This window comes from Neofelis nebulosa, chromosome 10, assembly GCF_028018385.1.
Source record: "Neofelis nebulosa isolate mNeoNeb1 chromosome 10, mNeoNeb1.pri, whole genome shotgun sequence".
Lineage (NCBI taxonomy): Eukaryota > Metazoa > Chordata > Mammalia > Carnivora > Felidae > Neofelis > Neofelis nebulosa.
In genome coordinates this window covers 795,498-819,469 of record NC_080791.1, presented here as the reverse complement: position 1 = coordinate 819,469, position 23,972 = coordinate 795,498, and the positions used below count along the sequence as shown (strand labels likewise).

Below are 23,972 nucleotides of genomic sequence, written 5' to 3'. Positions count from 1 at the left end.
CAGAAAACAGGAACGGAAAACACCTCCCGTGCCGAGTTACTCGCATAGAATTTGAGCGTGTGAGACTACTGTACCACTTAGAAGTAAGATTACAAAGAAATCTGGGGTAAATTCAGGATTGTGCTTACTCTGGGGACCACAGCTTCCAGGAGTTTCTTAATCAGCAAATTTTTATTAATCAGGATAGTGAGAACACAGTGGTCATATAATTCTTTGTACCTTTTTGTACATCTTTCAGTTTTAGTTACTTAGCTTTTTTTTTTTTTTTGGCTTAAAAAAATTAAGAGTGTTTCAATATTTAAATTTTTAAAAATCTATGATCTTTTTTTTTTCAGATGTATTTATTTTGAGATAGAACAACTAGGGGGGGAGGGACAAAGAGAAAGGGGAGAGAGTGAATTCCAATCAGGCTCCGAGCTGTTAGCACAGAACCCGACACAGGGCTCGAACCCATGAACCTGAGATCATGACCTGAGCCAAAGTGAAGAGTTGGCCACTTAACCAGCTGAGCCCCCCAGGCACTCCAGCGATCCTCTTATTTTAGCTACAACTTTGGGTGTTAACTACCAATATTTGTTTGTTTTGTTTTGTTTTGAGAGACAGAGACAGTGCAAGCAGGAAAGAGGCAGAGAGAGAGGGAGACACAGAATCCAAAACAGGCCCCAGGCTCCCAGCAGCCAGCACCGAGCCTAACACAGGGCCCAAACCCACAAACTCTGAGATCACGACCTGAGCCAAAGTTGGACGCTAAACCCACTGAGCCACCCAGGCACCCCCAAGTATTTGTTCATTGATAGTGGTTTAGTGCAGTGAAGGTGGTGAGTGATAAAACAACCTTCATCGGGAGACAGCAAGCAAACACGGGAAAAGGTCACCAGGCTTGGAGTCTGGTGACGGGGTGAGATTTGCTCACCGCCTCCTGCAGTGACGTGGGGCATTTCTCTGGCGTTGGGGTCCGCGTTCTTGCCTGTGGGTTGCAGGGGACAGCCCTGACTTTGAGAGGCACCTATGCACAGCGACTGGCGTGGGCTCCCACGGGCACCTGCCCCCCTGGTTCCGATATTGCTCCCAGCACTTAAACGGATACGGATCTTTCGTAACTGCAAAGTGGACGTTTTTCTTTAGTCTTGCAAGAAAAAAACGCTCAGTATCAAATACCTTCTAACGCCTTCATACAATGAAATACCGTTTGCTAATGGATACTGGGCTATATGGTTGTCATCTCTGAAGATATCTTTTTGCTGACATTTGAGCAGATAGTTTTTTTGCTGAGCGACCATCTCTCTGTGGTGACGCTCCGAGCGAGCGTCTTTGGTGGCGCTCTGAGCTCTTTAATGACCGAATTCTCCTGTGGTAGCCGCTCCTCACACTTGCTTCTTGTCCGTGTTTAGACCAACAATCTTCGTAACTGAACGACAGCACCACCTGCACAGGCTTTTGACATTGCAAATAACAGCCCTAATCAGACACCTAATCATGGTGTTGCAGAACAGTCGGGACATGTTTCCTCACACGTTTTAGCCCTGCTGGGACAACGAGACAATACAAGGGCGTGAGCGTTTGGGACTGTCGTGTGTGTATTTCTCAACAGAGACGCGCTGGTGTGTGTCCTGAATGTAGGCTTGTAGGACGTGTGGGAGAGCAGGACTGTTTGGTACACACCCAGCTCGGGTTTATTAGACACGCAGAGCAGTTCCGAGAGAGCTGTTGTCTCTGTCTAGAATCTGGTGACTGGCACCTTCTCAGCCAGCTGCTTGTTGAAGGCAGCAGTGAGGCGACGACGCAGTCACTGTCCCTGAACGAAGCTTCGCCACTTGCTTGTACTACTTTTCGTGACTAGCGGCCAAACACAGTGCCTGAGAACGGGGTCTTGAGTCGCCTGCCCAAGTTCAAACCCTGGCTTCTCTTACTAGTTAGAGCTCACGTTGAACCCCTGCCTGCCTCAGTTGTACCTGCAAAGTGGGGATGACCATAGGATCTGCCTCCAGGGGTGGTTATGAAAATTGCTAGTGTTTATGGAATATTTTGAACGGGGTCTAGCTTGCAGTGAATACCGTTTACTTATCCAGTATGTGTGTGAGGGGTGGACAGATCTCTGTAGAGCCTGTCCACTGAGCTCATTCCCGGTCGGGTCCATCCCGACCATCCCCCATGGTAGTAAAGGCCATGTGCTTCCAGTCGTGTGAGTCGCACAGGGTAATAAAGGTAAGGAGGACTAACACTTATTGGCAAATGGTACTTGCTTCCCTCGGACCAGACCAGAGCCACGGAGCAAGGGGCCTCAGTGCAGCTCCCAAGAGTCCCTGTCAGGGCAGAGAGCAGGCAGGACAGGGTGGGGAGGGGTTTGCAGGGACACACAGGTGCTAAGCCAGTGTCTTTGTGCACATTTATGTACGGTGCACGTGTAATACGTATTCGTGCGCCTATTTCTACATCCAAATTATCCTTTTCCATTCTCTTCCAATACGTTTTCTAAGTTACTACAGAGAACAGTGTAGTTTCGGCATTTAATTGGGAGGAAAGATAGAAATGATCAAAGCCACTTAAAATGTACTTCCAGCATCACTCTTTCTGGACTTAAAACAAGGGAGAAACCATTGATGTTCTAGCTAATCCAGAAAAGCTACTCCAGGCCCAGGAGGAGCAGACAGAGCCAATGGCAGAGGTGAGAACACTACTTCTAGAGTGGGAGTACCAGCAAAGCGGCCCCGTCTTTATACCAAATGCTTCCACTCTGTGCCGCTAACTTCTGTTCATAAATAAGTGGAATTCTGTTTTTGGATGAACAGCTCTACCCCTGAATCTGTCCCCTCCTCTACTAATGGAGCCCCGTCGAGCCCCTCTGCTGACGTGCGGGGATGGAATGGACAGAAAGGGGAGGTGAGCGGCCACTCTCTGGGGACTGGACACAACGGTCGTCGGGGGAGGGGGAGGTGGGTCGAGGCTGCGATGGTGGATGGCAGTGTCCAGTCGTGTGGGTGGGTGACTGGACTGTGTCCAGCCCCAGCCCCACCCCAGCCTCCGGCTGGGGGCTGTCTAGCTTACACCCTTGGATTAATCCCACGCCCATGCGCACGAGGGGCGGGGTCTCCTGGTTTCACGCTAAGCTGCTGGCAGCAAGTGGTTGCTCGCGACATGAGGAAGCACGCTCTTCCTCCGTTGCAGGCCTTCCGGAAGACGTCTAGTGCCCAGCGTGGGCGGTGGCTCCGTCGGCCTGACCGCTGTGCGCTGCGTTCAGGGAGAGTCTGTGGATGCCATGTCGCCTCCGACAGCCAGGAGGATGTCGTTCCGCCAGACTGACGAAGCGAGATCGCCTTTCTCGGAACCCTGTGGTGGGCACAGTTGTAGATGATCCCCGGGGCCGCTCACACCGTGTAATTCCTTCTCTTCGGGGACGGTGAGCCCTCATTCCCGTGGAAAAAAGGATCTTGCGGATGCGATTAGAGTTACCAATCCATTGACCTTTCGGCCTCTGGTCAGGTGGGCCTGACCTAAAGCCAGCAGGTGTCTGTGGCCAGCAGCAGGGGGGTGGAGAGATGGCAGGCATGTGGCGGACATGCTGATGCTGGCTTTGAAGGCAGAGGGGCTGCAGGAACGTGGGCGGCCCCTGGAGCGGAGAGGGGGCTCGGAGCCACAGGCTCGGGGACCTGGCTTCCTCCAGCAGCCTGCAGAGAAGAGCTCGGCTCGGAAACCTGGCTGAGCCCTTCCGCTGGAACTTGCTGGAACATCCACAGCCAGGGGCTAATCCAGGGTGGTGTGGACGCTTCTGAACACATGGACGTGTTCACCCGGCAGCGCAGGACGGTCGTGTCTGGGTCCCAGGCTCTTTCATGAGGCGCTGGATGTCAAACCTCGTCTTCGTAGGGAACTCCTGTGTGTCCCTCTCACAACTGCGGAGGGGGGTGCGGCTGCCTTGTCGTCTTGGTGGGTGTGGCGGGTCTTGGATCACTGTGCACCCCGGCTTTTAAAAGAGCAACACTTCTCTAAATGATAGACCTTTACTTTCACGAAGTAGAGTCCATCTAAAGTGTGTGCCCGTGTGGGGCGCCTGCGTGGCTCAGTCAAGAATCCGCCTTCGGCTCAGGTCATGATCTCACGGTTTGTGAGTTCGAGCCCCACATTGGACTCTGTGCTGACAGCTCAGCCTGGAGCCTGATTCAAAGCCCGTGTCTCTCTGTCTGCCCCTCAGCCCCAAAATAAACAAACATTTAAAAAGATGGCGATAAAATGTGGGCCCATTTCTTAGAGGCCTTTCCCACGAAGGTTTTCCCCCACGAGGAGACAGACCTCAAGCACTGTTCCTCCTCAACCGTGGTCATCACCCGTGGCGGGAACCGTGCGGACCGCTGACAGATCGTATGACGTTGGCGAGGAGGGACGCTCCGGGCTGAACCACCCAAGGTGCTGGCTTAGTCTCCGCACTAACGCGGGAGGCAGACTCGGAGGCCGTCTCCTGGCTCCGACCAGAGCGTGCCGTTGAGGGAAACAGACCTGCCTCTTGCCCCGTCCCCACCTCTGGTCTCCGTTTAACTTGTTTCTTCCTCATCTGGGCTCGTGGGAGGAACTGGAGGCGCCCTTCCTGTTAACGGTAAGCAGGTGAGGGCGGCTTGTGGGCGGCCGGCGTCCTTTTGTCCTTCCACGACGGTTCTGCCCCGGTGAGCACCTGCCTGTGAGCCGTCGTGAGAACAGAGCCGTCGCTTCTGCGTGCGCTCCGTGTACGAGCTGATGTGCCCGCGTCTCCCGGGCTCCTCCCCGGGCAGGTGGGCCCGGGGACCCCCGGCCGGACGTACAGCCCCTGCCGCACACGAAGTCTCCACATCGAGGGGCCCAGACGTACACCGTGCGAGCAGCTCGTCCTGGGGGGGTTCTGGGGTTCCGCTCCCGTAAGCCGTGTGCGCCTGGTGCCTGAGGGACAGCGTGGTGACCCTGAACTCCTCTGTTAGTGTTTACAGACTAACACTCAACAGACCGCCAGAGTTTCTGTCACGAAGAGCCACGTGGCCTCTCTCCCAGCCCCGCTCCGCCCCCACATGGCAGCAGCGTGGACCGCATGTAAACAAGTGGCCACGTTCCAAAAAAACTTGACTCACGAAGGCCCGCGAGTCGGGCCTTGCCGATCCTCGCGCCTGGGGTCTTTGACGGGGAATTCAAGTTGTCTAAATCACGGCGAGCGTCTAAATCGCGGCGAGCGGCAGGGCGCCACGTCGGGGAGCGCTGGGGGGGGGGGGGGGCTGCAGCCACTCCTCCCGAGCCCTCGTCGCCCAGCCCCTCGTTCCAGGCGTCGTCACTGCCTCGCGTAGTTCAGGTCCCTGTGGTGGGTCCTGGCCTCCGCTCCTCCTGGCCTGTGTGTCACCCTTCCCCCCCCCCCCCCCCCCGGTCCCCCTGCAAGCTGGAAGGGGGGGCGCGGGAAGAGCTCGTCGCGGAGGCACGTGTGCTACCGCCGGGGAGTCCTCGTGAGTTCACGTGCACCCGCTGTCTTCTCAGGCCGCCCCGCACGCGGGTGACCCTGTGCCGCGTCGCCCCCGGCGGCACCCCTCCTCGCCACGCTCCTCCTGCCTTCGCGCTTGAGCTTCCTTCCGTCCTCACCGCGTCCGTCCTCTGTGGCATGAGTGCCCGTGCCACACTTGAATGCTAGGCCGTGCACGCCCCCTGTGCCACAGCAGCTCGGATGCCCTTGGAGTGCTTTCTCCTCACATCATTGGTAACAGCGCGTCGTCTGCAAACAGGCAGCAAGTGTGTGTATTTACTCCAGGATAAGTTATGCCAGATTTGTAGACTCAAATAATTGGTGGGTTTAAGTGAATTCAGCCTCACCCAGCACTTTGCTCATCCGTGTTTAGGGCTCGCCGTGCGGGGCTGATCTGTCGCCGCTTTCCTCCCCCTAGACGGGTACTTGAGGGCTGGGAGGTGTACTCAGTACCGTATCTCAGAGCCTGGCACACAGGGTGCTCGATGCTGAGTGAATCCGGGGGTGGTTCGAATCATGTAGCGATGAATGGATGATCAGTGGGTTTCTTAGCGAGATGTATACTTTAAATTTTAAGAACGGTGAGTGTGAACGCTGAAGAAGTCCCAGAACGCACGAACTTAGAATGGAACCCGTACGTGGAAGAGCCACCTCGAGATGCCGGTTTCAGCAGAGCTGGGGCCAAGCTGGGTGCTCCTGGGTTCGTTCTCCGTGTGCACGAGCTGTCCCTTGAAGGGAGCCTCTGAAAGTAGAGTTTGGGGCCACTGGGTGGCTCAGTCGGTTAAGCGTCCGACTTCGGCTCAGGTCATGATCTCATGGTTTGTGAGCTCGAGCCCCACATCGGGCTCTGTGCTGACAGCTCAGAGCCTGGAGCCTGCTTCGGATTCTGTGTCTCCCTCTCTCTCTACCTCTCCCCTGCTTACGCTCTGACTCTCTCTGTCTTTCAATAATAAATAAACGTTAAAAAAAATTTAAAAAAAAAAGAAAGTAGACTTTGGACTCTGGCCTTCAGGAGTTCTTACCTTTCCTCCTGGGGAAACCTCTGTCTGCGTCCCAGGGAGGGGTGGTGTGTGTTTGCCGGGCTGACCATGTCAGAAGTCTGTGCGAACCTAGATTCCTTTCTGGTAGATGGATTTAAGCTGCACATTCCTTTCTCTCTCTCTCTCTCTCTCTTTTTTTTTTTTTAGTTTTTTTTTAATGTTTTTATTTTTTGAGACGGAGACAGAGCATGACCAGGGGAGGGGCAGAGAGAGAGGGAGACACAGAATCGGAAGGATGCTCCAGGCTGTGAGCTGTCACCACAGAGCCCGATGCAGGGCTCAAACTACCAGACTGTGAGATCATGACCTGAACCGAGGTCAGATGCTCAACTGACTGAGCCACCCAAGGCGCACCTCTCTCTCTCTTTTTAAATGTTTATTTGTTTTGAGAGAGAGACAGCGTGAGCAGGGGAGGGGCAGAGAGAGAGAAAATCCCAGGCAGGCTCCACACTCAGTAAAGAGCCCAGCATGGAGCTCGAACCCACAAACCACGAGATCATGACCTGAACTGAAGTCGAGAGCCAAACGCTTAACCAGCTGAGCCCCCCGGGCACCCTGTGAAATGTCCTTTCTTAAAACATTTCTGGTTATGACTTTTGTCTTAAACACTATTGCATATGATTATTTATAGTTTCAGCACTGTTTTTTGAGTATAATCGGTGAACATTTAATTACAGATGTACAACATCTAATGACTCGATATTTGCATGGCGAAATGATCACAGTGAGTCTGGTTAACCTTTGCCACCGTACATAGTTAGAAGTTGGCATCATAAGAAGAAACTTTCTTAAGACGTACTCTTAGCATGTTTCAAGTATGCAATTTGGTATTATTAAGTATGGTCACCCTGCTGTGCTTCACATTCCCTTGACTGCCTGACTTTATAACTGGAAGTTTGTACCTTTGACCCTCTAGATTCATTTTGCTCCCCTTCCCTCCCCAACCCCAGCCCACCTCTTAGAACCACCAATGTATCCCAAATGGCAAGATTTTTTTTTTATCACTGAATAGTATTCCATCGTATGCATACACCACGTCATATTTATCTTTTTACTTGTCAACCAGCACTTAGGTTGTCTCCATATCCTGACTATTGTAGGTAATGCTGCAATAAATATGGGAGTGTATATACGTTTTTACATTAGCGTTTTTGTTATCTTAGGGTAATCAGAAATGGAATTTCTGGATCATAGAGTATTTCTATTTTTATTTTTTTATGTTTGTTGATTTTTGAGAGAGAGGGAGAGGGAGAGAGGACCCGAAGCGGGCTCTGCGCGCTCAGCAGAGAACCTGATGTGGGGCTCAAACTCATGAACCGTGAGATCGTGACCTGAGCCAAAGTCGGATGCTCAACTGACTGAGCCACCCAGGCGCCCCTGGTATTTCTATTTTTAATATTTTGAGGAACCTCCATATTGTTTTCCAGAACTACACCAGTTTGCATTCCCACGAACGGTTTAAGACGTTTCCCCTTCAGCCACATCCTCGCTAACACCTGTTGTTTCTTATGTTGTTAATGTGAGCCATTCTGACAGGGGTGAGGGGGTATCTCATTTTGGTTTTGATTTGTATTTCCCTGACGATGAGTGACGTTGAGCATTTTTTTTCATGTCTGGTGGCCATCTTCATGTCTGTGGAAAAATTACTCTTCAGATCCTCTGTTTTTTTTTAATTGGATTGTTTTTCTTTTGCTGTTGAGTTGAATGACTTCTTGATGTATTTTGAATATTAACCCCTTATGCAATGATTTGCAAATATCTTCTCACATTCCATAGGTTGCCTTTTCATTTTATTGACGGTTTGCTTTGCTGTGCAGAACCTTTTTAGTTCAGTGTCCCATTTGTTTATTTTTGCTTTTTTGTTGCCTTTGCTTTTGGTATCTGATCAAAAAAAAAAAAAAAAACAATAGCTATGGCTGACATCAAGGAGTGTACTCCCTATGTTTTCTGCTAGGAGTTTGTGGCTTAAGTCTTAACATTTAAGTCCTTAATCCATTTCACGTTAATTTGTATGTGTGGTGTAAGCTAGTGTTTCCGCTCACCCAGCATCATTTGGGGAAGACGCTGTTTTCCCCATGGTATATTTTTTTTATCTTTTGTTAGAAATTGACCACAGGTGTATGGGTTTATTGGGGCTCTTCTGTTCTCTCGATCTAGATGTCTGTTTTTATGCCAATACACGCTGCCTGGATCAGTACAGATTTGTAATACAGTTTGAAATTGATGTCTCCAGCTTTGTTCTTTTTTGTCAAGATTACTTGGGCTACTTGAGGTCTTTTGTTGATTCCATACAAACTTAGGGATTTCCTCTTTGTGTGAAACATGGCATTGGAATTTTGATTGGGACTGCGTTGGGTTATAGACAGCTTCGGGCAGAATGGATTTTTTAGCGATAGTGATTCTTCCAGTACATGAGCATGGAATAGTTTCCCATTTATTGGCGTCACCTTCAGTTTCTTTTATCAGCGTTTTACAGTTTACTGTCATTCACCTTCCCGGTTACATTTATTCCCGGGTATTTTATTTTCTTGATGCAGTTGTAACTACAATTGTTTTTTTAACTTGCCTTTTTGCAGGTTCTTGGTCAGTGTTTAGAAATGCTGCCGATTTTGCATAGCGATGTCTGTATCCTGCAACTTAACTGAATTTGTTTATTAGTTCCAACACTTGTTTTGGTAGTGTCTTTAGGGTTTTCTGTATGTAATATGCCATCTGTAGATGGCGACAGTTTTACTTTTTCTTTGCCAATTTGCCTTTTATTTTTCTGCTGGCTAGTACTTCTAATACTCCGTTGAATAAAAGTGGCAAGAGGGGCATCCTTGTCTTGTTCCTGAGCTTATAGAAGTTTTCATTGAGTATGAAGTTTGCTCTGGGTTTGTTACATATGGCCTTTATTGTGTGAGTTATGTTCCCTCTATACCCACTTTTTTGAGAGTTTTTATCATTAACAGATGTTGTATTTTATCAAGTACATTTTCTGCATTTGTTGAGATGATCATAAGATTTCTAACCTTTATTTTGTTCATGTGGTGTATAATTGATTCAGAGATGCTGAAGCATCCCTTGCATCCTTGGAAAAAATCCCACTTGATCATGGTGTAGGATCCTTTTAATATATTGATGAATATGGATCGCTAATACTTTGTTGGAGATTTTTGCATTTATTTTCATCAGAGATAATGGTATTACATTTCTTTGCTTGTGGCATCCTGATCTGGTTTGGGGATCTGGGTAATGCCGGCCTGGTAAAATGTGTTGAGAAGTATTCCCTTCTCTTATATTTCCAAAAGTGTTTGAGAAGGAGTGTTGTTATTTCTTTGAATGTTGAGCAGAACTCAGCCTGTGAAGCCGTCTGGCCCTGGACTGTGGTTTGTTGGGAGGTTTTCTTTACTGATTCGATCTCCTTAGTAGTGATAGGTCTGGTCTGGTCTGTTTGGGTTCTCTTATCTTCTCATGCTTTCGTCTTAGAAAGTTGTGTGTTTTTAGGAATTTATTCATTTATTGTAGGTTGACTGATTTTTTGGCAGATAATTGCTCCTGGCAGTCTCTTACGGTTCTTGCTGATTTTGTGGTATCCATGTATCTCTTTGATTTCTGATTTTATTTCAGTCCTTTCTGTCTTGGTGATTGTAGCTAAAAGTTTGTTAATTGTGTTCATCCTTTCAAAGAATCAGTTCTTTGTTTCACTGGGCTTTTCAGTCTCTTCCATTTTTATTTCTGCTGTGATCTTCGTTGCTTCCTTTCTTCACCTAACCTTGGCCTTTGTTCTTTCTCTGGTTCCTTGAGCTATAATGGTAGGTTGTTGCTTTTGGAACTTTGTCTCTCGAGTAGACGTTCATCTCTGTAAATTTTCCTCGTAGAGCCGTTGTTGCTGTATCCCATTCGTTTTGGTGTGTCGTACTTGCATTTTCATTTGTCTTCAGGTATACTTTGATTTCCCTTTTGATTTCTTCTTTGAAGCATTGTTAAGTAGCGTGTTGCTTAAACTTCACGTATTCATGAATTTTCAAGTTTTCTCCTAATTGATTTCTAGTTGCATACTGTTGTGGCTGGAATATATGCTTGGTATGTGTTTTTGTTTTTGTTTTTAATAAGACTTGTTTTGTGGCCTAACATAGTATTTACTCTGGGGAATGTCCCACGTGCACTTGAGAAGAATGTGTCTATCTGTGAAGTCCACTGGTCTAACATTGTTTAAGGTCAATATTTTTCTTATTTCCCTGCCTAGTTGATCTGTCTTAATGAAAATAGGGTTGCTCTTATTGGTTTTCTTTCTCCCTTTTGGTCTATTAATGGCCGCTTTATACATTTCACTTCTCTATGTTGGGTACATTAAATACACACAAATATCTTATTCTCTTGTTGAATTGGCATCTTCATTCAGTGCCCTTTTTTGTCTTATTACATTGTTTGTTTTAAAGTCCATTTTGGGGGCACCCGAGTGGCTTAGTGTGTAGGGCACGTGACTCTTAATCTCAGCGTTGTAAGTTCAAGCCCCACATTGGATATGGAGGCTACTTAAAATTTAAAAAAATAATAATAAAGTCTGTTTTATCTGATTTAAGTGTGGTTACCCCAGCTTTCTTCTAGTTTCCATTTGCACGGAATACCTTTTCCCGTCCCTTCACTTTCAGTCCTTGTCTTTGGGTGAGCTCCACTCAGAGACACGAAGTGAAAAGGCACCAGTGTCCCATTTAAAACTAAATGTGATTGTAGAGTCTCCATGTGTATTTTCCACTGCACTTTAAGTGTGTATTTGATGCCCTGATGAAAACACATGGTCACCCTCAACCTTGAAATTGTTAGGTTAAAGGGAAAACATGGCACCTAGCTACACCCTTGGACCCAAGGCTGCAGGAGTGAGGGAAGTGGCTTGAGCAGAGCCGTAAGGAGACAGCCAAGTAAATCCAGACGGTGGACGCGGTGTCCCTGTTGTCAGTGGTCCTGGACACTGGCCTGGTTTCACATTATTGTCCTGGGTAATTGTCTCGATGAACTGAAGAACCCCGGCACCCTCTTTGATATGATGATGTTCAGATGGCGTTGGTGGTGACCCTGGGGACAGGGGATGTGACGGTGCAGCTTGGTGCAGGAAATACATACAGCTCCTGAAGCTCATGCTCAAAAAAGGGTAAAAATTGGTGCAACTGGGGGAGGGGGGGCTCAGTCAAGCATCTGATTCTTGATTTCGGCTCAGGTCATGATCTCGTTGTGAGTTCAAGCCCCACGTGGAACTTTGTGTTGTCAGCAAGGAGCCTGCTTGGGATTCTCTGTCTTCCTCTCCCTCTGCCCCTCCCTCCCCTGCTCTCTCTCTCTCAAAATGAAAATAAAAGGAATAATGACTCACTGATGTCCCCTCTGTCACAGGCACTGTGATACTTGCTCAACCTAAGTTATCTCTGTTGCCTCTCGTAGACCCTTGTGTGGCACCGTGTTTGCTAGAGGCAAGAGGGTGAATCTCCTTTTATGAGATCCCTCCCAGTGACCTCATTGTGACTCGATCCCACGTAAGGATCCTGTGTGCCAGTGTGTGGGACATCCTGCGGTCCTGGGGCGAGGGTGTCCCTTTGAGTTGGGCCCGCCCCACGGAGCAGCAGCTGGCATGGGTCGAACATGCCCTTCCCCCACAGCTGTGTCCACTGAGCGCTGACCTGGACCTCGGGTGCCTCTGCCTTCCAGAATAATCCTAAGATGATGAAGCCGTGGTCATCCGAACCTAGGGCTTAACCCCCTCTGCCAGGCTGGGCCACGGCAGCATCGGGGCTGGCGGTGGGGAGGGGACATCGACGGCCGCTGTGCTCTCGTCGTCCTCACATCGCAGGACTGGACGCTGGTGGGCTAGGAGGCCGGGACGCCTGCTTCGGGCCCAGGTGGGCTCCTGGGCCTCCCCCGGCTGGGGCCCGACTCCTCCTGACTCGGACTCCACACACCCGTGGCCCAGGTCCTGTGTCCTCCCTGCCGGTCACCCTCCTCCCTCTGCGGAGTGTTGCCACAAGGCAGTCACGTGGGGCAGGTGCAGCCGGGTGCGGGGTGGGGGGTGGGGGGGAGCGAGCTGTGTACACTGTGCAGGGCCTGGGGGCTGCATGGGGCAGGGGTCGTGGGAAATACCGCCTTTGCTGTCAGTGTGAACAGTCTACACCCAGCTCTGCTTTCTAAGCTTCATCGCTGGGACCGGGCCCTCGTCAGGCCAGAGTCACTCAGTCTCTGTGTCCCCACAAGTCCAGGGGCTGCTCCCCCGAAGGCCCTCCTGCTTGGTCTGAAGCTGGGGTAGCGTTCTTGTCTGCTCCTTCCTGAGCAGAGGGGCGAGCGGACGGACACACGCACCCTCCAGTGACGACCGTTTGTGCCTCGACAGCATCTCGTTTCGGCACTTTTATTGAGACCCGGTCCCGGCTGTGCGCCAGCAGCTGTGCGTTTTTGCAGAGCCATCCCCACAGGAAGTCCGAGCTTTAGGCCCCGAGCGCAGTCACGGGGTTTTGCCTTGTGATGACGACCTCAAAGATTTATTTTCGGCAGCTTGGAAACGCAGTAAGAGTGCGTGCTCCGTGCAGTGTGCTGCCTCCCGGGACTTGCTCCATGCCCGGAGCCCTGGACCTTGCGAGCCCCTGTCCTGCCCCGGGTGCCACCCACACCCGCACAGCTTCTGTCCCTCGGGGGCCGGAAGACCCGCAAGTGCACATGGGCGCACGAGGGCGTAGTGTCACTGGACGGGAGCTCCTCGCCGGCCTCCTGGGATCACGGTGACGCTCGTGGGCATCAGGACAGTTAAAAAGCCTAGGGGCCTGTCGTGTCCATTTGCAGGAATGTTCAGCTGCTCGTTTCTTGAACACGGTTGGATTTTCTCACTTGGAAAGACTGAGCCGTCGCGGCTCCGTCTTTGCTCGGGTGACCTGGCGCAGCGAGGGGCCAGGTCTCTGGGCAGGGGCGGGGCAGGCGCGCGTGTCGCACCGTGCCTCCTGGTGGACTGCGCACAGATCGTGCTGGGCTGAAAATGCGATAGAAACGCGAGCTCTTCCCCGTGTCGAATCCACCGCGATAGCACGCACGCACCGGTTTAGAACAAAAGCGAGCGTGTCCGCCCTGAAGCGTGTCGTCTGAGCACAGAGCACCCACAGTAGCTCAGGTTCTTGCCACTTGTGTCCTCCGCTCGGAATCATGAGAATTTACTGGTTCACCGGTGTACATAGCACAGCAGTGTTCCTTGGGCCTTGTTAAAAAAATGGGGTCACACGGCGCGGACGAGAGCGCACAGTAGGGACCCGCGCCCGGGGGAGGTATCGGGAAGCCGGTAGACACGCGAGCCTGGTGTGTCCGCAAGTCTTCGAAGAAAAAGTCCAGCAGACTGGAGGCAAGGGTGTTCCTGTCGGCGGCAGTCCCCTCCGGCAGTGACGGAGCGCGACACCCCCCACCTGAGTCGCTCTCCCCGGGCCGGCTGAGAGGTGGAGACAGGCCCCGTGGGACGGCAGCGCCACGGGTGAGCCCGAGGACAGGGAACAGGCGCAGATCAGCACGGCCGTGCGAAGGGGCGGAGAGAGGACGGAATGTCTCGGTCCCCGGCAGCGTGCGCGTGGGGTGAGCTGGCGCTGCCGTCGCCGGGGCGGGGACCCGGGGTACGTGCTCGGTGCGCACGGGTCCGAATCGTCCTCGTGAAGGCCTCCGCCCCAGGCGCGAACGGGGGTCTCCAGGATTCAGGGGTGTCTGGAGCTTCCAGCTGTGGGAGGTCGTCCCGACGGCCACGCCCCGGGGGGCAGGGGGCGGGGGGGGGGGGGGGGCGTCACCCCTGACAGGCTCGCGGCCAGCCACGTCGCATGGGGTGCGCGCTCCCGGCCACCCACCACCCGCGCCGTCTCTGTCCTCCCGTCAACTCCCTTCCCAGAGATGAGGGTCCTGTGTCACGGGCACGTGACATGTTCATGTGTCTCATTCTCGCAGGCAACGCCACCACGGTGACCTCCAGCCACACGGGTGCGCCCCCCAACACGACGAAAGCCCCCACGCCCGCCCTGTCCCACGTCCTCAGGACACACGCTGTCAGCACCTCGACGCCCACAGCAGCACCCGGATTCACAACACGGGGGGCCTCCCCGAATACGACCTCTGCCACCCACGTCTCCCACAGCGCGTCCCAGACGCCGTCCACCGCGAGCACGGCCCACAACCGTTCGGCCACCTCTATGCCTTCACCCGTGACAAGTACGTATGGGAGCTGAGCCCCTTCCGTGCTCAAAGCCTGTGTCAGATGCCACACTTGCGTGGCTCCGTTCTGGCGGGAGTGCGGACGACCGTGTCGTGTACAGAAATCACCGTGTGGGTGCCGCCAACCTTGTCCCCGTAGGAAGCAGGTTTCCCCTGAACCAGGCCATGTGACTGGAGGAGGAAGTCCTACCCGGATGGTCCTTCGCGTGGTTGTCCGGGCCCCTCGTGTGCGCCTGGGCGGGGCCTCCACCCCCACAGCGTGCTCACGGTGGTGGTGGCTCCTGGGTGTCACGGGCATGGCCACACATATGGTGTCGGCCAGCACGCTTTGTGCTTAGACTTAAGATACAACGTGAAACCACGAGCTCAGAACCTTGGCATCGTCCCTTCAAGGTTTTCCAAGTTCAGGTCCGCTTGAAGGCCAGCACAAACGGCAGGCTTCGTCGTGTCTGCCGCAGATTTCTGTATTTTCTACCCTAAAGCCTTATTCCTGCAGTTTGTGTTCTGAAATCCGCTGTAACGTCACCAGGGCCCTCGGTGTGATACAACAGTCTATTTATCGAACGGAGAACTTCCGTTAGATGCCCTCATTCAGACGGGCGGTCCAGACACCCTGGTTAAGGCACCGATTCTTCCCGGGACAAGGGAATAAGGAAACAGTCCCAGAGGTTGCTGCCCGAGGCTGTGGTCACCCGGCACAAACACCCTCAGGTGGGGGAGGGGCGGGGGCAAGCTCTGCAACTGCGACTGCTCGACTGCTCCAGGGGCCCTGGGGCCACCAGGCAGGAGGCCGGCCGGCCGGGGAGCTCCTCCCCGGCTCTGCTTCCTTGGATAGAAATTCGAGTAGCAGCTTTTTGTAATGTTTTTTAAAAACCACTAAAACCTACTTTTCTTTCCTCCTAGTCACAGCAACTATCAATTCTAAAGAAAGCCCAGGATCGAAATTTGACATTGGCAGCTTTCTCGGTGGCATCGTATTAACCCTGGGAGTTCTGTCGATTCTGTACTTCGGATGCAAAACGTACTATTCACGAAGAGGCATTCGGTACAGAACCATGTGAGTTTTGATCGGATTTCTGTATTTCTTTCACGATCGTGACACAATACCGAAAGGGGGCCACACGTTTATGAATTGTACTTGCAAACAAAAAATGGATGCACGTGCGGGTACAAATGTCCTGCTTCCTGACGTTCTCCCTCTTCACTCACCCCTGTAACCGTACCAGGAGGGTGTGGCTGGTGCTCGTCAGTAGCGCTAAGGGAACATCCTTGGTAGAAACCTGGTTTTAAAGAAATTCTTCACGGTCTCATTTTCTAAGTCATTGCAGCAAGTGAGTTAAGAGCTCTTACCACGTTCACCCTTTCCATAACTGTGTGGGTCTTCCATTGTTTGTTTGGAGAGTTTAAGTCCCTTTTGGGGTTTTTTCACTCTTACTAGAATACAAGAGCCAATTCGTTCTTTTGATTCTTAATGTACTGTAAATACCACCGAAGGGCTACTTTTCCCAATTTTTTAACTCATCATACACGTGTGTCCCACACCAACTTTCACATCGGGAGCTGATTTAACAAAGTAAAACATAGGACGGGTTACTTTGAAGGGAATAAAGTAGGAAAATACTTCTCATGTATTAGTTCAAACTGGTTTAGCACACTTGGCTTTCAGAGCATCGACGTGTTTTGCCAGATTCTGTGTTTCTAGAAATATTTATCATGTGTGCTTGATGAATTTCACCAGCTAAACAGAAGGTATGTCTTGATCATAGGACATGAAATGCCACTCACTTTGTTATAGCATCAGTGTTTATTGACGTAAATGAGGCTACAAGTAGCGAAGCAAACCGTGTCTTCGTTTTAAGTTGCCTTAAGCACACAGCATGTGGCTGTGGCTAGTAGGAGCCAGTCTTTACATACACAGCCGTGCACCGCTGCCTGGGAGGGGCTGTGCCTGGAGTCTGTTGACAGAGCCCCAGAGAAAGTACCTCACGGACTCGAGTGAAAGTCCGCACTGCTTTCGTTTTGTTCCCACTCTACGGCACGTCTCCAAAGTTAGGGTGCACCTTACCATCCACGGACCACAGCGCCTTTTTCTTAGTGCTACGTGACAGCACATTTAGAAGCCAAGAGCTGCTCTGAAGTTCGAGTTCTTACAGAACGCTGGATTGGTCTGTCCCGCTCAAAACTGGAGACGTTCCCCATGTAGCAGTTGTAGCAGTGAGCATGAAAAGGTTACCCGCGGTGACAGAGAAGCGTGCAGGGGTGGGGTTTGGTGCAGGAGCGGCAGTTCTGGGCACCCTCCCACATGCTTGCTTGGCTTCAGGTCCTCTGCAAAAACGAATAAAGGAAGTCAGTACGTAAATAGGGTTTCCGGGAGGATGAAAATGAGGTATGTGACACCCGACACACAGGGGATGGTCAAGGAAGGAGGGTGCCTGTTTTAGATTTCTGTGGCTATCGGCCGAGAAGCCACAAGGGGCAGAGCAGACATTCGAGGGTCACTATGGGAACCCTTACGCCCCATGGTACACTGGACACTTGAACAAATTTCACGTAAATGACAATTTTCATTCTGCAGCTTTGAAGTTATTTAAAAATATGAACCGAAACAGCTTTGGCACGAATACAAAACAATTTTACCTTTTGATTACAGCGATGAACACGATGCCATCATTTAAGGGACTCCAGGCACCAATGGGAAGATCAGTACAGCCCTATCGATGAATTTGGATGATTCTCTTTGGAAACAGTATACGCAGATCATGTTTATATAGTACATTGTACGTTATACGCATGTAAAGATTCCTCAGGATTACTGAAGATAGAGTTTGGTTTCGGTTTTTAAATGAGCATTTGCAGTGGTTACAGTCACTTCTAAAAACACACAGACCAGTGCCGTTCTCCTTCTTGTGGTCTTGGTCACGCCGGGGGAGTAACTCACTGTGACGGCATGTACCGACGACGACACAGACCTTCACTGCTCCCCAGAGCCGGCTCTGCTCTAAAGCCACACCGCAGAAATTCCGAGTAAATCAGGTCTCCGACATAACTTTAGTTTTACAGCTTCATGCTTGGGTGAGAAACAAAATGCACCACCCCGCCCCCAGCACGAGAACTTGTGGCTGAGCCCTGTTAGAGCTTGTGTCATCATTACAGCTTCTGTGGCACTTAGTCTGTCTTTTCCCTCTCTCATTTCTGCGCGTCGTAGCAGCGTGTTCACGATCTCGTCCGCTTACCTTCCTACTGTGAGTGTTGCCACTGCTGGAAACGGCGCTGTTTCACACACACCAGTTAACTGTAGGTTGAGTTGTAGGATGGTTTAATGTAGTGTAAGCATACTAACATAAGCCCCTGTGGGATTTCTCTAGAGCTCTAGAAGGCTGTGTGCATCGATCCAGGGACAGGAGGGCACCCCTCAGGCTACTGACCTACAGGAAGAAGATGCTGTATTTTTGTGCACTGTTGATTTTATCTGATTGGGGGATATACTAAAAAACCTTTATTCCAAATACAAATCCTTAAGCAATTTTTAAGACCAGAAACTTTTCTTATTCTTCAGGCCCCTCCTCTCCTGTAGAGGGGCACTTTAGGCTGTATTAGGTTAACAGAAAAAGCACAGTATTGTCGGGACACCAGTATTCGTCAACTTATGTTTGGGTTCAGTTTTGTTTTCGAGTTTACGTTACAGCAGTCAGAACTCACAGTCAAGTTTTGACAAGAAAAAAAGCTGTTTCAGTCATACTAAATGACTACGCAAAGTAAAGTACCACCACTTTCTGCCCACAAGCTAAGCTGTCCTGATGACAGTGTGTCTACACTGAAGAGGTTGGCCCTTCTGGGACCAGCTTTTGGCCTTCAGAGAATGTCAAGAATTTTGATACAGGACAATCCTTCCTAGTCACTGTGCAGCCAACTGAGGTGGTGACCATGGGTAGTGTGGTGAGGACAGAGAGGTGGGCTGATTGTGTAACTTGCCTACCTGGTCTTTAAACTACTTGATGGATACAGTGATGGGGGCCTTTTACCTTTTCCTCCTTTTGTCTTCTGCATTCTTCAGAGTTCAGTACTTGAGGTCGAACCTTGTCTTCCCTGATACTTGCTTCTCTAGCACTTTGAAGATGTGAAACCACTTTTTTAAGTACTACAGGTCATTATATGCCTTTAAAGATAGAAATAATGTAGTTAATGTTTTCTCTCTGTTACCTTCAAATACCAGTACTTGGGTGCAGTCACTTTTTTGGGTTATCTGCAAAAATAGAGGGAAGTGGTAACATGAACCACTGTTTCCCTAAGCATAAATTCATATCCCAATTATGTTTACTTAAATATTTAATTGCATTCTCAGAGAATGTATTTACTTGAAGATACATTAGAATCCAATCTGTGACTTTAAATGTCTTTGGATAATCAAAGTTAATTTGCATACAGATAAATGAGAGTTCGCAATATAGTACAGTGAGAATTTTGTATTTTTGAGGAGGAAAATTTAAAGCAAATTTTTTACCTCTTTTTTCTTTTTCTTGTAATGACCAGCTTTTGGTATTTCATTGTTACTGAGATCTATTTTTAGAATAAAACTTTGTCTTCACCTAAGAGGTTTGTGTGTGGTTTTCTTTCATTTCCACAAACTCAAGAGAAATGAAAAGCCCCAAATAAAGACACTATTTAAGTGGGTAAATTCTTACCCACACCCAGACATCCTGATTCAATGTGTTAACGATCCCACCTGGGGAATTCGTAGGACCACCAACCTCTGAGAAGGACTGCTCCGGATTCTCCTTTCATGTCCCTGCTTTATGCAGTTGGGTAGAATTATAAAAACAGGTATATTTGTGTTAGAAATAAAAAAATGACTGTCCCCAGAATACAGTCCAGCAATACACTGAGGGGTCTGCCCTGCACCTACGAGACCCCCATTGTGGTCTCGACCACTTGGAACCTGTCACAGGAGAGCTTGGGGGGGCCTGCGTGGTTCAGTCACTTGAGCATCCGACTCCTGATTTTCAGTTTGGGTCATGATCTCACGGTTTGTGAGATTGAGCCCCATGTTGGGCTCTTGGTGCAGAGCCTGCTTGGGATTCTCTCTCAAAAATAAACACTAAAGAAAAAAAGGGAGGTCTTGTGGCAGGTAGCACTTCGGTCTGTAGAGGTCGGACGGCATCCTACCTGCAATGCCCGAGTTCACAGGCATCCCTGCTCACGTGCAGAAGCAGCAGACTGGTGCAGTTCTGCCCGACTCGGATCCTCAACAGAAGACCGTCAGCAGTCCAGGAAGCCTGGTCTGTCCCTGCCCAGACAGGAGCTGAGCTCTAAAAGCAAGGAAAACATAAACATACATCCTACCAAGACTGAATCACTAGGCAAAAATCTCCCCATGAACAACAGCTGGGACCAGGTGGCTTCACTGATAAATTTTACCAAAGAAGAAATAATGCCAATCCTTCCCAAACTCTTCCAAAAAAATAAAGGAGGGAACACTCACAAACTCGTTTTTGTTTTTTTACCTTTATTTTTGAGAGAGCATGCAAGGGGGAGGGGCAGAGAGAGAGGGAAACACAGAATCCCAAGCAGGCTCCAGGCTCTGATCTGTCAGCACAGAGCCCGACGCAGGGCTCAAACCCACAAACCGTGAGATCATGACCTGAGCCGAAGTCGAATGCTTAACCGACTGAGCCACCCAGGCCCCCACAAACTCATTTTTTAAAGTAATCTGCATGCCCAACATGGGGCATGAACTCACAACCCCAAGATCAAGAGTCACGTGTTCCGCTGCCTGAGCAAGCCGGGCGCCCCCCACAAACACATTTTTAAAAGCCAGCATTACCCTGATCCCAAAGGCAGAGTCCCTGATGAATATAGATGTGAAAATCTTTAAAACTAGCAAAGAGAATCCGGCCCATTTAAAGGATCATTTGCCGGGACACCTGTGATTTATCCCTGGGATGCAAGGCTGTTCTGACACATGCACGTAACCAACGTGATACACCACAATAATGGACTGCGATCATACAGGTTTGGTTTTCTTAGACAAAAGCATCTGACAAAATTCAACATCTGTTCATGATGAAACCTTAAATTAGATCTGGAAGGAATGTCCTTCCGCTATCATACGTGGACAGCGTACAGGCTATCATCAGGGTCACAAGGAAGACGGGGGTGGGGCACCTGGGCAGCTTAGCCAGTTAAGCGTCAGACTTCAGCTCAGGTCATGATCTCGAAGTTCATGAGGTCGTGCCCCCGTGTCAGACTCTGTGCTGACAGCTCAGAGCCTGGAGCCTGCTTCGGAACCTGTGTCTCCCTCTCTCTCTGCCCTTTCCCTGCTCACGCTCTCAAAAATAAGTAAACAAAAAAGAAAAAGAAGGATGACGGGGTAATCACTATTTGCACACAAGATGAGAAGTTCGAGCCAGAGCAGTTAAAAAGAAAGAAAAGGCATCAGAATTGGAAAAGAGTAAGTACAATAGTCTTTATTTGCACACATGTTCTCATAAACAGAAAACCCTAAAGATCCACCAAAACCGGTTAGAGCTAATGGACACAGTAAAGTTGCGAGATAAGAAACCAATGCTCAAAAAGCAGTACTTCTATATACTGACCACAAAGCATCTGAAAAATAAAGATGATCCCATATTTATAACACCAGAAACAAAGTACCTGTGATTAAATTTAATAAAAAAAAAAAAACACAAAGATTTCTACACTGAAGACTACAAGACACTGGGGAAAGACACTGAAAACATAAACAGAAAGGTATCCTGTGTTCATGGATTGGCAGAATTAATGCTGGCAAAACCCCTAATCTGTAGTCCTCTTAAACCTGGTACCCATCCTGCCTGTCCAGCCTTGTTTCTCATCTCAGTATTCACTTTCTTTTTCCAAAAATGCCTCATCCATTTTTGTCTTTCTTCATATTTCTCCCTCTGCCTGGAAAATACCTCTGTTCTCCAATTCAGCATACTCTAATCCTACTTAATCCTTGATAGCCAACAGTAGACAAAAATCAATGACATTGACAGACTACAAAACCCAGAAATGGACCCACACCTATATGGTCAGCTCATCTTCGGCAAAGCAGGAAAGAATACACAATGGAAAAAAGTCTCTTCAACAAATAGTGACGGGAAAACTGGATGGTTGACATGCAGGAGAATGAAACCGTACCACCTCTTTTTTTTTTAATGTTTGTTTCTGAGAGAGACAGAACGTGAGTGGGGGAGGGGCAGAGAGAGAGGAAGACACAGTATCCAAAGCAGGCTCCAGGCTGGAACCAACGAGCTGTGAGAACATGACACTAACCGAAGGCGGACACTTAACTGAGCCACCCAGGCACCGCCTGTACCACTTCCTTACACCATACGCAAAAATAAATTCAAAATGGTTGAAAGGCCTAAATATGAGACAAGAAACCACCAAAATCCTAGAGAACACAGGCAGCAACCTCTTTTGACATCAGCTGTAGCAACTTCTCACTAGACTTGTCTCCAAAGACAGGGAAACAAAAGCAAACATGAACTATTGGGACCTCATCAAGACAAAGACCTTCTGCCCAGTGAAGGAAACAATCAACAAAACTAAAAGACGACCTACTAAATGTTAGAGGATGTTTGCAAAAGACAGACCCAATAAAGGGATAGTATCCAATCTCTATAAAGAACTAATCAAACGGGCAGAAGACATGAATAGACCTTTTTCCAAAGAAGATATCCAGATGGCTAACAGATGTCACACATCTCAAAAAGTGTCCTATACTTACATATTTTATATATATACTAATATATATTTATATATACTTATACACACATACACACACACACATATATATATATATATATATATATTTTTTTTTTTTTTTTTTTAAGTGTATTTATCTTGAAGGAGAGAATCCCAAGCAGGAGCCATGCTGTCAGCACAGATCCTGACATGTGGGGCTCGAGTCCATGAACTGTGAGATCATGACCTGAGCTGAAATCAAGAGTCCGACGCTCAACCAACAACCTCCCAGGCACCCCTCAAGTGACTTACTTTAAAAATCTGCATAGGGGCCCCTGGGTGGCTCACGTGCTTAAGCATCAGACTTCGGCTCAGGTCATGATTTCACAGTTAGTTCATGAGTTAGAGCCACGCATCAGGCTCTGTGCTGACAGCCTGGAGCCTGCTTCAGATTCTGTGTCTCCCTCTCTCTCTGCCCCTCCCCAACTCGCATGCACTCAAACATCAACATTAAAAAAAAAAAAAAAAAATCCACATATACTGGTCTCACACAGTATATGTGTGCTGTTCAAGGCTCATCCGTACCATGTGTAGACCGCCACCCAGGCCTCCAACAATCTACACTTCACTGAGCCTAAATTTGCACCGTTTACAAGTCTCCTAGGGTTTTAAGCATTAAATAAAGCAATTAACAAAGCATCTGACATTTGCCTCTTGGTTCAAGTACACCTGTTATGATTATCATCGTTAGGAGAGCAAAAAGGAAGCGACTAAAACCGACTCACCCTGATCTAGGCAGACAGGACTCAACAGGTAGATAAAATGTGAATCACGTTACCACTTCCTTACACTTCATGCAATATTTTTACCGAATGCAAGAAAGACGTTCTTACACATTAAAATGGACTAGCTGAACAAAGCCAAGATAGATAAACTTTCAAATACACAGAATTCAAATTTAAACACTTGGTTCTTATGCTGGATCACAGTCCATGCAATTTTTAAAAATGTTAACGCAACTTACTAGAATAATTTGTCCAAAAAGCACAGGCTAAGGAGCCAGGCAGACCCATGTTCAAATTTTCCTTTATGGCTGTTGACAGGATTCGGGCTAATGTGCTTCTCGCACATTGCTGTCTTCGAGGGCCACCGTAACAAAGAACCAGACTGAGTGACTTAAACAGAAACTTACTTTCTCACCGTTTCTGGAGTCAACAGGCTACAAGATCTGGTTTCTTCGGAGGCTTCTCACCGCGACTGCTGTTGGCCACGTTCCTCTGCTATCTCTGGGTGTGTCTGCATTCAGATCTCTTGTGAAGACACCAATCCTCCTACACTTGGGCTCACCGGACCTCACTTTGCCATCATTACCTCTTTAAAGGCCCCACCTAGAAATACACTTCCATTCCCAGGTACTAGGGAGAGAAGGATGGGGAGCATAACTCAGCGCGGGACCGCATCCTAATTGTTTAAAGAATACAGCACTGGGCCTGGCACACAGTGGATCCTCAATATATACAGCAGCGATCAAGCAAAAGAAACAGAACAGTTCCTAAAATGAT

General features: G+C 49.1%; 1 protein-coding gene and 1 long non-coding RNA gene across 2 annotated transcripts in view; one reads left to right on the top strand and one right to left on the bottom strand.

Moving 5' to 3' along the window:
- TMEM123 (transmembrane protein 123) overlaps positions 1 to 19,293 on the top strand; it is a 58,926-nt gene extending 39,633 nt beyond the window's left edge. The window contains exons 3-5 of the mRNA XM_058686466.1: positions 14,440 to 14,700; positions 15,607 to 15,760; positions 17,354 to 19,293. Of these exons, the coding sequence (XP_058542449.1) occupies positions 14,440 to 14,700; positions 15,607 to 15,760; positions 17,354 to 17,378 (440 nt within the window). The 3' untranslated portion in view covers positions 17,379 to 19,293. The remainder of the gene's footprint in view (positions 1 to 14,439; positions 14,701 to 15,606; positions 15,761 to 17,353) is intronic.
- On the bottom strand, positions 323 to 847 carry LOC131486540 (uncharacterized). Its single transcript, XR_009249394.1, has 2 exons — positions 730 to 847; positions 323 to 471 (listed from the first exon to the last, which is right to left on the bottom strand). It is a non-coding gene; the product is annotated as an uncharacterized LOC131486540 (long non-coding RNA).
- Positions 19,294 to 23,972: the final 4,679 nt, after the last annotated feature.